The following is a 17,331-nucleotide window of genomic DNA, read 5'->3' on the forward strand; positions in this document are numbered from 1 at the left end:
ATTACTGGCATCTAGTGGCTGGGAGTTGTTAACATTGATCAAGCTAAATAATACAGGCTGCGTGACGGCAAAACCTTTGAACATTTCTTTAATCACCTGTGTGCCAAGGATTATGGCGCTGCATGCCTTAGGTTGCTAACTCCTGATATAGACCATATTCACAAATGAAAATGTGTCTCATAGGGCTTACCAAGGTGCAACATGCACATGTATGGGATCCGTCTGCCAGGATGGACAGAAGTCCAATACTCCTGAGCCCTACCACTTCGTTTTTGGACTCTGCCGTAAAGGCATCTACACCTATAAACACCCCTTCAGCCATAGCGTGTTCAGGATCCCCCTAAAAATGAAGGGGTAGACAAAATACTTTACGAAAGGACGAAGTGAATCAACATGGTGACCACTGCCGGTAAAATGCTGTATGAAGTATGAAGTCTTACAAAATAACCATGAATAATGTTTAAACCCGGCTGAATATCCTTTTCTCCTTGTCGCCGTGACAAGCGTTTCAGGGAATTTGTTATTCACTGTGTACTATCTACTAACTTATTATACATTGGCCCAGGCCAGATATTTATATTTAGAGGCTCTTCTTCCACTATTTCACTTCAGAGGATTCTGGGAACTCAAATACCATACAATGTGCTCCTCATTGACCTTGCTGTGGTTTCGGTTACTGTGGTCACACAACAAGCTGTGATGTCAAGTTGGAACAGTTGAACCACCATTATTAAATTAAATGACTGGAGCTGTAAAGCTGTTAGCAGGGTTTAAACTCAAAGCCAGTATATGAATCAGGTCTTAAAATTGTGAGTCATCATTTTCCTACTAAACATGTATTTGATATGTTATGGCTGTGTTTCATATGCAGTAAGTCTCCCATGACGACAGGTGATGATGACGTGACAGCAACCCAGAATTCAGAAACTGGACTCTTAAACATAATGGAAAAGCTAAATTGAAATCAGCCATCATTCGTCTACCTTTCGTACTATTACATATCAATAAAAAGATACCTAGTTCATTAGTTTGATTGAGAGCAATGTATCCAGTATATTAGCTTGGATAAATATCTCTTATATAAATATAAATCGTCTCACACACTGGACAAAATATAATTTAATAATATAACAATTTATTTAAAATTCTCTGAAATTATTCTCTCATAAGCAAGGACATTCATGTACAGTTAGACAATACATGCCACAGGCAGGCATCAACATGTTCAATATTCAATACATAGAAACACAGAAATTTCTTTCTAGAAACCAAAAATAATGTTAATTCTTAGCATTAAAAAATATGTGACACTTGTCAAATAAATGTTAAAACATGATATTTTTTAACCCAACCTTCTTTTCTGGTTATGCTTGAAAGGGTGTCACATAATAATGAAGAATGAATAATGAAGATATCTCCACATCTCAAGTGTACGATCTACTTTTAATGCGTTAGGATACCAGACATACATCATTGTAGTGCTCTGAAGAATACTCTTTATTTGTTTCAGGTCTAAAAAAGAACACAACAGAGTAATATTTCTATTCTCATTGATGAAATAGAAACTTTTTCTGAAATGATATGTGTCTATGTGTTGTTTTGGCATCAATTGACAGAACATGAGGGATCAATAGTTAGTTTACACCCATTTATATCCCTTTTGTTGTGGAACAAAATAAAACATTGATTCTACATGGAATGAGAATGCAACATACTAGTAAGGAGAGTTTGACAAATACTGGCACATTAATACAACACATCAAACCACAGGCAGAGTGGCAACATAAATGCACCGTAACTCAAGAAATGTCAGATTTGACTGTTTATCAACTTCTATTGCACACTAACATTTGTGTTGCCTCTGGACATAATATAAACATGACTACAACATTAGCACAGACTGCATCCAGTACAACCAGAACAGTGGACTTCCTAGACTACAGTTTTAAGAACTCACAGTGGAAATCATCACAAAGGCAATGCAGGGATGCAGAATACTGTTGATATGGAGGAAACTGCTGCTGATCCCTCCTTGCAGGTTCTCATGGTCAGTCCATCTTACACTACGGCCCTAAAGATACACATTTTACCATCTGGATATGGTTTCTCCTGAACACTGTAGTTATAGTTATACACTTCATATGTTTATAAATAACATTACAAACAAAGTTAAACCCCCAAAAAACTCAATATAGCTAGAAAACAGACTAAAATAAGTACCTTGAAAACAGGGGGGGCAATTAGATCCAGGTCACATGTTAATACTACAAATAGACTTTAAATAAAGATGGACGACATGTCTCCACTTCCACCCAATATCGTGAGCTGGAGCCACAGTAGCAAGGTCCCATTGCAACGCCCAATCGTCAGCTGTAATACATGACGTTTCAGCGCATTTTTACAGCATCGTGGACAAATTAAAGCCAAACTTGCTAATAATACATTTTTTTTACCATCAGTTTAATAAGAACTAAAATGATAGAAATCATCTGTCAGAAAAAAAATATCTTTCATTAATTTTGACTTTTTAGTTTGATCCATTTCCCATCATTTAATATGAAGGACCTATACTGCAGTCAAACACCAGATGGCGATAAAGACGCTTTGGCTTCACTTTTGGGGAGATGCCCTCGTCGTCGATCTTTAAATAAAGTCTGATTCCTGTGTGCAAATAATTCCACCCTTGGGAAACTCACTTCTACATCATATCTGATTGGATGGCGTGCCAGCGAGCCGTTTCTATTTGCCCCCGACTGCACATCTCCTTCCAGTGTCCCTGTGCCACCTCTGAAGCATCGCTGCCAATCAGCACACAACCCAAAATGCTGCTCTTAGTGTAGAGTCGGCCCTGTAGATACACAATGAGAACTTCATTCAAAATAACAGCAATAAGGAAATATTCATTTGCAGCATATTAACACAGTCTGTTTTCTGTATGAAAAGGATGCAGACCGTGGTACCTGCATGATGATGAATTCAGGGATCAATGGCAACTGAGTGATGTCACCAGGGGGCAGGTCAAACAGGAACGGAGCGTTCCACACGGGGCTTGGACCGCTGACTCCTTTGGTCTCCTTGGTAGCAATGACTTTCCCATCCTGCCGCAGGTTGATGACAACGTAGTGGTCTGTGGAAAACAATCACATCCTCAGTCATGATTTTATCTATTTATATAATTGTTTTTCTTTTTTTGGAAATAAATGGTCTACTCATGTTGATTCAAACCCTCATAAATCTCTGAAAACCTCTCCACTATCACTGTTGTAAATCAGGATTATCACTTGCAAAATATAATTTCCCCTGTATACCATTCTTGCATGTTAATTGGATTTGCAGAAATGAAAAAAACAATGTGTCCCTGTCAGATAAGAATCCCGCCTCTGCAGTGAGCACTTGTTTACACAAGTTTCACGAACCATTGAAATTCACCAGGAACACACAACAGACCACATGGCCTCAAACTGTCAGGTCAGGAGTGTGAAACTAAATCATCACAGTTGTTTTGTTTTTACAGGAGCTCCTGTTCCCTCCTCTCTTCAGCAGCATCATCACAGCTGAGCCTTAAATCAGACGCAGTGAGATGTGATGCAGACAGGAGGGGAAATGACACCGGGCCGATCAGTTCCTAATCTGATTACACTACAAACCAATCACGGATCCGGTCAGAGAAACTGGTGCTGGAGAAACACAGGAGAATACAGACAAGCTGTTTACAAGTGTTTATGTGCAGTGCAACTTAAAGTACCAGCTTCCTAATCTTAAATATACTAATGCCCATACAATGAGTACTAATACATTAAAATAAATTACATAATAATATAATATAATAATATCTACAAATTGAAGTTAAAGAACATGTAACTGCTCGATGAATTATAATGTGACCTCATGTGGTAGTGTGAATAATGACAGATCTATCTCAGAGAGCACACTCTTTAGTTTATTTGAAGAATAATTTTGTTTCTCAGAAAAAAGCATAAACATTTGATGTTGTCTCACCAGAAAACCCCGGAGGGAGCAGCTCTGAGTAAACACGGGTAAATGCACTTAATAAGGCGATTGACTCCTTTCCCATGGTCAGTAGAGTTGCCTCTCTGTTTTTTTCCCTCCATGCATCATGTTTGAGGTCACAAATGCATTGAAAATGGAGACACTCTCAATGTAATTTGACCCCAGAGTGAATGCTGATTGTAGACATCCCATTGCAGACAAAAGCCAGATGTTAGTGGGTGCTAGTGGGTTTTTTCACTAGTAGAAAAGGTGTCCAACTTTCACACATCAGCCCGGTGTTCACAGCCCATCTGCTTCCAATAGTCAACATTGGTTCTTTCTCAACCATGACCACACTCTTTCCATAACAATATCCAAGCAATTTGAACCATTTAAACGTATCCATACACTGACCACAAAGGAGGAACCACTTAGCTCTAATGTGCCTTTTTAATCTGAGGAATGGTGCAGCACGTTGTCTTGTGGGTGAATCACATAAGAGCCTATTGTATTAAGTATGAGGTGTTCACCTGGAGCTCCTGGGATCCGTGTGAGCTTGGCCAGATTCTCAGCCTTTCGGACCATCACCTTGATGCGCTGGGCCAGCGTCTGATACTGCAGTAGGATGAACAGCTGGCCCAAAGCCCGCGGCACACTCACCGAGCTCTTCCTGTGGCCCAACCCCTCTAGAGAACTCGCACTCTGCGGGTCAGAAGGAGACAAACGAATGACAGAAACAGAAAGGAAATGTGAGAGATTAAGCAAGAGAGGGGGAAGTCTTCTTTGACCAAGCAGATCTTCCCATCATCCAGTGGGAAAAAGAACAAAAGAGTAGAGCAAGTAATGTCCGTAAACTGCTCTATGTGCTTGTCAACATGTTTCTACAGTTCTGTAAAGTATTCTCATTTTAAGGATTTATCCACAATATCATCTATTTTTTTCACAATTATCTCGGATTATTTTGCTGGATTTAATCTGCATTACAATTTCAATCCCATGAAGCTGATTCGTCATCATCAGGGTAAATATGTTTTGTCTCTGACGTGACCACCCGTCATACATAATAAACATTTATAATATCATATTTATATAGACAGAAATAGTAATTTCTGATTGAATGTCAGTTCTCATTAGCTTGCATTGCTCGGCGTCCGGTGAGTCATAGTCAGCTGGCTGAGTGTCGCCCGCCGGCAACTGGCTGAGAGTGTGAAGGCAATTTCACCCAACAAGTGAGTTCCGCTTCACTGACTGTCTGTCACTTGCTCTTCGCCTCAGAGACCATCACTCACACTTACACTGCCTTTTAAAGAAAAGGGGATGTTATTCTGTGAAAACACACACACACACCCACACATACATCTCTAAACAACCCTCAAAGCTTCAGATAGAGATTTGTTTTTGAGAAAGTTTGAAGTTGCCTGAGTTTTTGAGCTGGTACTTCTCATGTACAGGCTGCTTATGGATAAAGCTTCCAAATTGCAATGAAACATTTTATTGTTGAGGTCTATTTTGTATGCACTGTCTTATTTTTGGGGGCCTCTCTAAACAAGGATTTCAGTAAATTGAGAGGAGCTCACTTATTAAAGATCATTTGTCACATATGTGCTACGGCTCATTGCAGCAGTTGATTCCCCCGTCTTGTCTGTTTTGTCCTAATACGTCTTTCGCTGATCGACATGTTTTGTTTCTGTTTACTTAGTTTAAAAACTGATGCAAAAAATAAAAGAATGCATTAAGCAACAGTAACAAGTCTGTTTTGAAAATGTAAGGATGACAATTACTTGAAATATAAAAATGTATGAGTGAAAATAAAAAGTCATCAGAACAATAAATATCCCAGTACTGATACTTCCCACCTCTGAGTATTTGTAGAAACCAAGGCAGAGTTAGGAAACCAGATAACAACTGGAAGAAGGTACATAATATCTCTGTGAGAATACACCAACTGTCTTGGAGACAGACAGAGAAGACACATCACTGATTTGGTGAGATGAGCCAATGTTTAGATATATTTTTCCAAAACAGTAGTGCCACATGAAGAGTGATGGTATGTGGCCTCTATAAAGTGGGGTGACAGCTCAGATTTGGTGCATACATTTAACATTGCTTACATTTAAGAAACTACAACCTGTCTGACCTCCTTTGAGGAGAAGGTACACATTAGGACCTTTTCTCACCATACCGTCTCTTCTGTTCACATAATGTAAACCAGTGTTTTGTGGGAGAGATGGTGGAGAGATGGTGATTTGATATGATATTGCCGAAAATGAAAAAAGTCACGTATTTCCAAACCTTCAATGCATCTCTATATAGCTACAATATTTTAGACTATAACATGGTATCTCGCTTTTCAACCAGATCTTCTTTATATCAAATGTGAATATATAAAAATGGAAGAAACTGTCTAATACTGTGAGCTTATCCTCAGGCATGACACAGAGGGAAGGGAAACTTATTTTTAATGGGACTGTAGAAGTATGTTCTGCCGTTATTATCTGGTAACCCTGTTCCTTCTAGATATCTTGGGTTACATAACTGGACCCAGCAGACTGATTATGAGTCATCCAGTAATCTCCATAGGGGAAAAAATGATAATGCTGACAAAGTTCTCCCTGGGGGTTTTACTTCATTTAACCTTAATTTATTTAGGAATCGCTGACTGAACATTCGCACTGATTTATACGATCTGCTCAATATACCTCTGCTCTTTTCTTATGTCCACAGTCCCCGTCTATCAGGCACTGCAGCAGCTAAGCAGCTTAGCATCAGTGGTATAATGCATCCATTCAGATGATCCTTTCAGACTTTCCCCAGATGCAAACCTTTCAGTCACAGATATAACAACTTCAAGGTTACTGCCACCTGCTTACAAAAATAGTGATGGTGACTGAAAACTATGTTATAAACTCAAATATAAACAAAACAGTCCTCAATCTCAAGGCTTCTTTATGTAACCCCTTTAAAATTCATTCAGTCCAGAAATTAATTTGGATCTGCACCAAATTGCAGGCACTTGTTTTCCTATCAAAACCCATGAATTAATAGTGACCTATATCACAATGTTAACGAAAAATGTAAAGGGTTCTTCCCTGACCCAGGGAACACAAGACCACACTGATTCCCCTTTTCCTCATTCTATCGCCAGTCTAGATGAATTCACGATTCATCTAGACTGGATGAATCGTCCCCCCCCCCCCCCCGTTCCTATGAAATACTGAAATGAGACTTCACGCACATGAATAAGCAGCAATACCCCAGCTGGTCCATTTACACAGATTGAAAAACCTTGTGTAGTCCTATGAATCCAGGAAGTGGCTATATATTAAAAGATGGAGTCACTACTGCACAGCCTACGTACACTCTTTAAACAATTATCGGTTTGCTAAGCAACCAGGCTCTTTCACAGCAAACCTCCTGCTCCACATCCACACAGTGACACACTCTCACTGAGGATGAGGAAGGTGATGCTGGGTGTGTGTGGAACGTAGGGGACATAGGGGTGGAGGTGTGTGCACTGGACACAAATTTTCACATTACTGTCAAATCGTAGTCTGGTACTAGTACTGGCCCTCTCACCAAGCACAGATGAACGTTATCTGACTGACCAATGTGTAGTGAAACATCAGGACTCCCTCCCATTAAAGGCCTGCTATTAATGCCCTCTGGCAGCGATTCAACAGAGCCGCAGTGGGCACGGAGTGGGCACGCTGCCAATTCGCTGCACTCTGCTTGTTTGCTCTGCAGCCACTAACAACCATGTCTCCATGACAAACATCAGTGGAAAAGTGGCTAATGGGAGAACTGATGAGATGCTACATTCCTTCATGGGTAAAACATGATAATGTGCTATTTATAGGCCTGCGTGCGTAGTTTATCTATCTGTTAAATCAACTGAAAATGTCAACTTTGTTGTAAAGATTTTTTAAAGATATAACATAGTACACACATTAAGGACAGGAAGAGCGCTCAGTCATCCAGAAGCATATAGTAATAGGAGTAATAATCCCAAAGAACCCCCCCCTTATGACACACAGAAAGTCCACAGTGCTTTAGTTTATTCTGGGACGCATGGAAAACTCTAGGACCCAACATGTCCACGTCTTAGCTCTTTTTTTTGTGTTTGTATCTTACTTTGATTGCAATCAATCTAGTTTAACATAAGAAAACAGGCTTCAGGGAATCCCTGTTCATAGCCAACTAATGTTCCAGCACGTTACTCCATGTGTAAACACAAACAGGATTGAACAAGTGGGGCATGACATTATTTACCGAGGCTCATATGTGGTGGTAGGCATGTTCGATACCTTTGAACAGAACCAGGATGTTTCCCTGATTCCAGTCCGTATGCTAAGCTAACCAGTTGCAGATGGGTGGTGCAGCAATGGTCAGCAGTGTTGCCTCACAACAAGAAGGTTAAAACCTGTTGGTCCTCCAAGCTTCTGTGTAGAGATGGGACATTCGAGGATGAGTTGGTAAAGCTAATGGATGAATATCAAACTCCTGTAAGGCATTTTGCATTTTGAGTTTCACCCCATGCTAATGAACTGTGTCTGGCCATCGCCGCATTGATTTCAAACTCTGAACACAAGTTGCCCATTAACTTTGGTCAAGTTGTATTTAATCGATAAGGCTTTGGTGTATATCTGGCATCAAGTTATGTGGGTTTTGGGATTCTGCCCGTCAGCTCTTCTACCTGACTGTGCAGACACTGCAGAGGTTTGACAGCCCAGTTACTGATGGGGTGAGTTTGGGTAAGAGTCAGAGGACCCTCACTCTGAAATCTGCCGCTTTTGGACTGTTTTTCAGTGACCTTTTGATTGTTTGCTTATTTCACGCAGTTTTTAACACATCAAATCATTAGATACAATCACCATTTTACCTTTTTCAGCTTGCTTTTAGTCGGGCTGAGCTGCCTGGTGTGAGTGGTGGTGACGTTAGGCTCCCAGTCCATCTCCTCACAGGGCAGCTCCACCACCCCCAGGGCAGCCTCTCTTAGGCCTGAGAAGTCCCTGCTGTAGACGGCCAGTCTCAGGGTGCAGGTGCGCAGCTCCTCCACAGAGCCCACCTGCAGCACAAAGCTCTGACTGTGGATGTCTGGGCTGAGGCTGCGGCGCCGAGAGGCTGTCTGCTGAGGGGAGGGGCAGAGGGGAGGGAGGCTGGCTCGAACAAACACCCCACTGCGCCTTCGACTGGCCCCTGAGAGCCCCAGGATGCTGATGACCAGGGTGCCGCCGGCGGAGGAGAAGAGCAGGGAGAAGTGCAGGAGGAGAGCCGGCTTTGTGGGGATGGAGAGAGAGTTAGAGCCGTACTGTGATAGACAATGCTGCCCCTGCAGGGTGGGGGCTGCGGCAGCTCCAGCAGTCAGTTGACTGCTCTCGCTGTAAAGAAAACTTTCACTGCTCACTGTGCTTCGCCGACCCATAGCCCGACAAGATTTAGACACCAGACTCAGCTTAGTGAGGGAGGGCAGGGAGGCTCTGCCATGACTCTGAGGTTTTCTGGGTAAGCAGGGAACAGCCGGGGAACTGAGGCGCCGTATTGGATACGAAGATCCACGAGACTGCACCAGCTCAGTTGATCTGGTGGGGCTGGGGTCAAAGGGCAGGGCAATGACGTCATCCTTAGAGGGAGAAGAGCTGCTCTTAGAGGAAGGAAACTCCAACACGTCTCCATCCAGCTCCTCATACTGCTGCTTAACAGGCTGCGTGCATGGAGATGGAGTCAATGTTACAGTCACCCTCTCAGCAGGATGAGCAGACAGGAAAACTGCCTCCTTGTCCTCCGATGAAACACTCTTCCTCCGGCGACAGCAAAAGACGCAACCAAGAACCAGACAGTAGCAGAACACGGCCAGACCCACAGCCAGCAGAATCTGCAGGTGAACTATAGAGATAGAGGAAAACAAGGAAAGAGAGATAAAGGTGGTCAGATCACCATAAGCTGAGCAGAAAAAAGGCATTACAAAAGATTCGAGGACATTATCTTGTTGAGTCTACACTCTGCGTCCTTGATGAGATTAAAGAGGAAATGTCCTGGAGTCATAATCATCATTTTATAAATTATATTGTCAGTCGCTGTTTTGATCCAAGGCAGGAGCAGAGAATATGAAATGCCTTGGTATCAATTTCCTCGGCAATCAAATTGTGTGTGTGTGTGTGTGTGTGTGGTCTAATCTCTGTGTTTTCTGTATCAGTAAAAGTTGGATAGACACTTATTTACACACCAACAATACACTTGCGTACTATTTTATTCCAATATCCTGACATACTGCTTTTAATATGTACCTAACATGAAATTGTGAATATTGTTGGTTGTAGGCATTTGATTTAATTTCTGCGACTGAGACTGAGGCTGTCGACGCTGGATCCTGATGAACATTGAGGGTGTACTGAGATGACTCATCCATTACACACACTGGAGGACAGTGGTGAAAACAAGGTCAGAGATGCTGTGAGCTTCAGCCTGTGACCTTAGTGAGGCAAACAACCAACAATTAGAACCACAATCCTTTAATGAGTAAACCTAATGTTTTGAGGTTTAAATAGTATACATCTATATATAGGTAAGTGGAGGAATATATTAGTTTGTACTCATTAATAAGCCTAAGTAATAAGCTATATTCATTTGAGTGCATCACATCATTGATAGAAACTGATTTATTGAGCTAACCACTGAGGATGCAACGTTAATAAAGGCCATCTGTGAATCTGCACATCATCACAAGAGGCTCATCAGACAGTAAAAGCACACTGCAGGAGGTGCATCCTTAAATGATTAGATCACTATCAATGCAAGTGTTGCTGCTATAACTGTCAGTGCAGATCCATCTCAGCCTCTTTAAACAGTGTGTGCAGGAGCAGGCAGCGCCTCAGCCTCCTCTAAGAGATGAAAGTACAGATGGGCTGACTGCTGCAGTGGATGTAAGAGGAGGCGAAAGAAGGGGGGGGGGGGGGGGGGGCACTCTAAAATATGAGTCAGACTGACCAGCCCATGGACTCTGAAGATCGCAGGCCAAATGAGGTAACGATGAAACATGAGCGGCGCAAATTCAGCATTTAAGACAGAGGGATGTGTCTGTTTTCTGTGCACACGGCTGCTGGTAAACTTTACTCATGCACGCATAATAACGACCTGAGAGAACACACTGAAGTGCGGAGCCGATTCTAACCTCGGGCGGAAATAATCTGTTCTGTTTGTCGACATAACTCTTGGTCCTTGTTCATACAAAGTTATCTTAAGCAAACAGGACTGGGGACACCTTCCATGTGAGCCGCAAAAGCCTCACTTGACAGTGCATGTGCTTCTCTAACTGTCCCCTGACACTTTTACAGGACAAGTTAGCACCATTAGGATTCCTTAATAAAATATCTGCTAGTTACTAATAGCTGATTTGTTTTCCTGCTGTAAAATGCAGGTGCAGGCTTCACAATAAAAGCAACGATTTTAAACCGAACAAGAAATACATAAGATTATAGATGAAGACAAAAGGAATAAAAGTAAGAAGAACACAGGCACTAGAAGATTTAAAGCTTCCTACCTCCCAGAGTGTACTGCGACATGGCCCCTCACAGTTTGATGTGTTGTGTGGAGTTGAGTCGGTGTGAGTGCTGCTTATGAGAGTGCTCCACCGCCAGTGCGCAGGGACCTGAAGCCTTCCAGCCAATAGCTTCATCGGGTGACTGGGCTTTTGTTTCACAGCGGCAGGGAGGCAGGGAGGCTGCACTGCTCAACAGTTCAACCTACCAGCGCTGCATGTGGAGCCCCGTCACTTCATTACTGTAATTAGTTCTACAGGTCCTATATAAGAGGCATGCAAGATTAGTTATTACCAAACTGAAATGCCAAACAACTGATGGACATCTGTCACAAAATAGACAAAGACGTATAGATTTTATAAATAAAATAAAATAACAAAATGAAATGACTTCTCCAACTAATTGAGATGACACAGATACATTTAAGCAAAGCATTTGGCAGGAGGACGACAGGAAAGGAAGGCTGTCAAGAACCTGCAAGGTGACAGTCATGTGACAGACACGACAGATTAGCTAATCTGGTGGCACGTCTGACTGCGGTTGTTGTCATCGGACCGCCTTGTCGGGGAGAGCTGCCTCAACATTATCTCAGAGTACACACTTAGGTTTGCATTGTGATGTCTGTGACGTAGGTGGTTGCCTACAGGCAAATTACCACAATGTTGTTTCTGGTCACAGCAGCATCATTATAACTAAAGAGACGTTTCATTACAATAACAAACATCCTGTGCCCCCTATCCAAATGGGAAATGGTCTATATTAATGGAGCACTTTTTTAGTCTTGATGACACAATGCAGTTTTTCCATTCACACACTGTGCAGCACTTTATCACACAGCAATCACATGCAGCCACCAGGGGACAAATGGGGCTCAGTTAGAAAAGCAAGCGAGTGGTGACGCATACCCTGCTGATGTTGTACATAGGCTGCATACTCCGGCTACTATATACACACAATTTGGTTTTTCAATGTTCAAATTATAAAATAATATTTATATTAACATAGTTAGGTATCAAAATTGCCCTTTTCGTGTGTGCCATGAACCAAAGGTGGTGTTCTTCCCTGGCTCTTAACAACTCTCTGTGGCTTTATTTTCCCCATTGTGTGGTTTTTAATCGTAGAAACATAATGACAGACTCTAGAGTGGACGAGGATCTTTATATCAATTTCAACCTTATGCAGTAAATCAAAAGACACCATCACTTTACCCTGCATCACGACAGAATGTTGAATCAACAATAAATAGTTAAAAATTAAAAAAGCCCATTATGTAGTGCGCGCAGGTCTAAATCACTGTCGTGGAACTGCCTCCTTCACATTCACCACATGGTTGCATAACAGAAACCGTTTGACTCACTCCTCACTATATACACAAAGATAAGAGAAGATAAGCGTATCGTGTGTTAGTCCCACAATGGGGAAATTAGCAAAAGTTTCAGCAGCAAGTCGGAAATAGTAGGTAAGTAATAATAAGTCACAGCAATTCTTAAATGTAAGGAAATATACAAAATATGAACATTTAAATGGAATAAAAATAATTATATACAGTGTGAAAAAAGAACACAATATATGCAGTGTGAGAATGTGTAGGGAATGGACTGCACATGAGCCAATGTTTTAGACATACAGAATGAATATATTAAAGTTAAGAGAGTTAAACCAGAATTAAAGTGCAGTCCATAATGGGTGTGTGTAGTTCTACTGGGAGCAGAGCTGATTGCACTGTGTTACTGCTGCAGGAAGGGACGACCTGCCTATAGACAACATTTGTTAACACACACTGGCTCTTTTCCTCCGTTAAGCTTTTCATTTATAAAATATGGAGTGTGGTTTACAGAGAGCGACGGTCGAAAACGACTCATTTCTTTCTACTAAAGCCAATCTGAGCCAGTGGTTTATACCATGAAGATGAGGAGCTGATCAACAATTCAGTGTTGCAGGGCATTGCAAAAAACAAATGATCGGATTTAATATGAAGAATCTGCAGCAAAATCCCACCACTGCCTCCTTTACTACTGGATAAATACATATCTGTCATACTGACACCGTTTCTGTTTGATTTATTTACATAAATGGCTTTGTACAAATTGTTGAGGCTGAATGAATCTTCAAATTATATACTGTATATATATATATATATATATATATATATATATATATTTATACTGGATCTCTTGCTAAAAACCACAACAGTGATTTAAGTTTTTACAGTGGTGTCACGTGTAGAAACAGGTGAGGACCTAAATGAAGACACTGCCAGGCACACGACAATCTAGAAAGAAAGTTGAATTGAGTAAAACCCACTTACTGGGTTTTGGAGGTGATGGGCAAGCACTGAAAACTTGAAACTCACAGGCAGGAAAACATGAGAAAAACCTCAGGAGGAGGAACATGAATGAAACAGGACTGAACTGAGGACCTGACAAACCCAAAGGGAAACCCAGGGGAGGCCACACAGGTGAGACACATGAGGACAGGTGCAGAGAAGAGAGGGAAACAGGAAAAAGAAAGGAAGTGAAGCAAAAGACGCAAGGAAAGATATTTCAAAATAAAAACAGGAAATGAAAAACTGGAAAAAAAATAGGTGCCAGTCTGAAATTCAAAATCTAAAAAGTCCAAAGCAAAGTCCAACACAAAGGAAATTCTGAGTGCATGACATAAATAAAAACACAAAAAGGGTCAGGTGTGAGGAGACCCTAGCTCTGGAGCTTTCAACCTCTCCCCTGTGGTTGATTATGGTCCGACTGATATTGGTTCACAGTCTGAGCTTTGGTAAAGCCAAAGGCTGTATGTCTGTATGTGCACTGCAACTTGTGACACGTATAGAATCAACGTTGGAGCGGTGGGAAATCATATTCATTTTTTAATGTATAGGAAAGATTTAAAATATTATTTCTACTTTTGGGTCATCAACCTTATTTCCACTGCCAACAAGAAAGAGAGATACATTTAGAAACTAGCTGGTGAACATAAAGGAAGACCGAGAAGCTTTAGTATTCTCAGCTTTAAATAGGAGATTTAAAGCTGAAGATACGTCCTGTCATGTTCTTCAACCTGTTAAGGCATAAAAACAAAGTACATCCTTAGAGCCTGTGAACATGAAGTGGAATAAGACTCTTGTTTGGTAAACAGTGACTATACATGAAGCCTGGGCTGTGTTATGCTATAAATATGGCTGCCCTCGGGCCAAAAGGGCTCATGTATCTATAAGACCTATGTCGCTCTCGATTAAACCAAACACCACCCCAGGTCACTGTTTTTCCGTAGGCGGGTCAGATATCCACTGGTTTCAATATAGATGAATGAGCCTGCATCAGTGGGTTGAGCTTCAGAAATCACAGCAAACTGTTTTAGATAGATTTTACGGATGCTTCTTGAGTTTAATGCCAGACCTCTGTATGTATTGTTATCTCAGAATAACTATTATACAGACGTGATAACAGGCTTGGGTTGTGTATACAGACATTTACCCAAAGACGACAATGTGTCTGATGTTATGACAAATACAACTTTCTGTGGCCACTAGACCGACAAAAATTAAGCCATCACATTGTGCATTGTGGTTTAATCACTGTTGACGTACACACTGCCGTCAGTGGTAATTTGGGGTTGAGTGTCTTGCCAAAGTAATTTGGCAAATTGAAGGAAGGTTTTATAAATGTAAGAGTCTAAGATAAAACTCTGGCCCCATTACTCTTCATTTGTCAAATCCCACTCCAAGTCCCAAATCCGTGAATAAGCAGAAACAAATTATTGAATTGTAATCTACTTTGCATCTCAGGAAAGGAGATGAATGATCTGCAGGAATAAAGTATTTTCGGAATATCTTGCACTTGCAACTGTTCACTCACATGATATGAGCATCTTCACCCAAAGTCAGCATCCACTGCTGTGTGGGTCTGATTCAATCCTTATGAGTAAGACTAGATAACTGGTATAATAAACTCCTTTTGTTCTTGTCCATGGAGTGTCATGAGAGTTGGTGGGCGCAGCTCTGTCACCTCTGATCATTTACTGCAGAGAGCTTTCTGCCCATGTGCTGCAGCATCCACTGTATTCTGGATGATTTCCAGTCAGAGCTGCAGTGTAGTTCAGGCTGCTCGATGAAGGAACACATGCACACACATGCACGCACGGATGGATTTGAGGAACATACTCACTACGTTTTGGGCAAATCGTGCCACAAGCTGAAGAATACACATGTTCTGATTTTAACTGAAGATATAATATCAGTATTTCCGCCTGACCCATGAGAAGTGTCAACACTTGTTTGTTGTTTTCCCCTAAATGAAGATCCAAATACTCTAAATAACATCTTATAATTAGATTAAACAGAATGTAATATTAACATATATAAACATGTGACTTAACAAACTGAGGGAATCAATGGGATGTCTTGATAACAGTAGATGGTGTATTTTACTGATTAGGAACGTCTAGCCACAAATTTGGTGCGAGCCGTCATCAGCATTATTAATATTTTTTTATGATTTGGTCATATTAACACAATGAGCAGATTTACTTATTTAGCTGAGGTCAAAGTTACTTTCCCCAATGAATCCACACTGCCCTCTGCTGGATTTCCCTGGCCGGCAGCCTATAGGGTTTGGAAAACATCGATCACACAGAGAGAAAGACAAGATGCTTCTATAAAGCCTTCAGATGAATAATACATGTTGTCAGTGTATAAAGTATTTTTCTTGTATGTCTGTAATAAAAATGCTGTTCTTTAAAAGTGTATGTGTTTACTGCAATGTCACAAAATAACACAGACGTTGGGCCGCAAACCGCAGGGGCATTCTGAAGCATGCAGCCCGCGATTCTGCTTTCTCCGCCTGTTGTTGTATGTAACCCGTTCATTGTAGGGGTTCGGGGTAAATGATGATTGTTTTCTTAGCCCCAGGTCAGGGCGCTCCTGCTTCACACACAGCCAAAACTGTGTGTGTGTGTGTGGATGTGGCAAACTTCATCTGGAGGCCACGGTTAGATGACACTTCCAGGAGTTCTTCCTGATAAGTGACAGGTAGCCTGTTTCTGTTTGCTTCGGGGAGGCTTTTCGTATCGTGTCTTGAGATGACCTGAATTCATAAAGTTTCCTCTTAAAAAACTCAGATGGCTTACCAACATGACTTTCATGTTTTGTCTGGAGATACTGCTGAAGATGTGCTGGCTTCATGCCTCTGTTGGCATGAAGCCAGCACATCTCCCACTGAAAAAACACAAAGTGTAAATAACCCAATTTATGTTATTGTTAATATTGTTGAAGTGTTTTCTGCTATTTTATTGTGAAATATTGACTCGCTTTAAGGTCAGACAATTTCATTTCCGTTTTTGTATTGCATGCTTTTATTTTGAAACTGTTCCGGTAGAGACGCGGACTTCCTGTTATGATTCTGTAACTTCACAATGGCAAAGTTTGATATTTTAGCGACCCTAAAATAGGGTTTAGCTCTTACGTGTTGTTTAGGGAAGGCGCAAAAAAACCTTAAAACGTAATTTAAAGTCTTGACCAACTTTCGTGGGATATGCACACAAAGCCTTGGTGGGGTGGCAACTCGTGGACGTAAATCCCATCAAAACATATTCGTGTGAATACGCTACTTACAGAATTTTGCCGGCTCTGGTTTCGCCTTCTTTGGCACTTGTCCCTTCGTGTTTTCAGCGGCATTGATGCTTAGCATCAACTCCGACTCCATTGTTTGAGTTTTCAAGGCGGCAGTGATGACAGGTGATGACAGGTGGTGTGTGCCAGGTTGGGTCAAACCATCCTGGTATGGGGTACACTTAGGGTTTTTTAGAATAATGA

General features: G+C 41.4%; 1 protein-coding gene across 1 annotated transcript; it reads right to left on the bottom strand.

Annotated features, from left to right (window-relative positions):
- Positions 1 to 1,115: 1,115 nt before the first annotated feature.
- Positions 1,116 to 11,639, bottom strand: LOC133954884 (synaptotagmin-5). Its single transcript, XM_062389435.1, has 5 exons — positions 11,528 to 11,639; positions 8,870 to 9,873; positions 4,521 to 4,692; positions 2,961 to 3,127; positions 1,116 to 2,848 (listed from the first exon to the last, which is right to left on the bottom strand). Exons 1-5 carry the CDS (start codon positions 11,547 to 11,549, stop codon positions 2,699 to 2,701), a joined length of 1,515 nt encoding a protein of 504 aa, XP_062245419.1. The 5' UTR covers positions 11,550 to 11,639; the 3' UTR covers positions 1,116 to 2,698.
- Positions 11,640 to 17,331: the final 5,692 nt, after the last annotated feature.

Source organism: Platichthys flesus, chromosome 1, assembly GCF_949316205.1.
Source record: "Platichthys flesus chromosome 1, fPlaFle2.1, whole genome shotgun sequence".
Taxonomy (NCBI): domain Eukaryota; kingdom Metazoa; phylum Chordata; class Actinopteri; order Pleuronectiformes; family Pleuronectidae; genus Platichthys; species Platichthys flesus.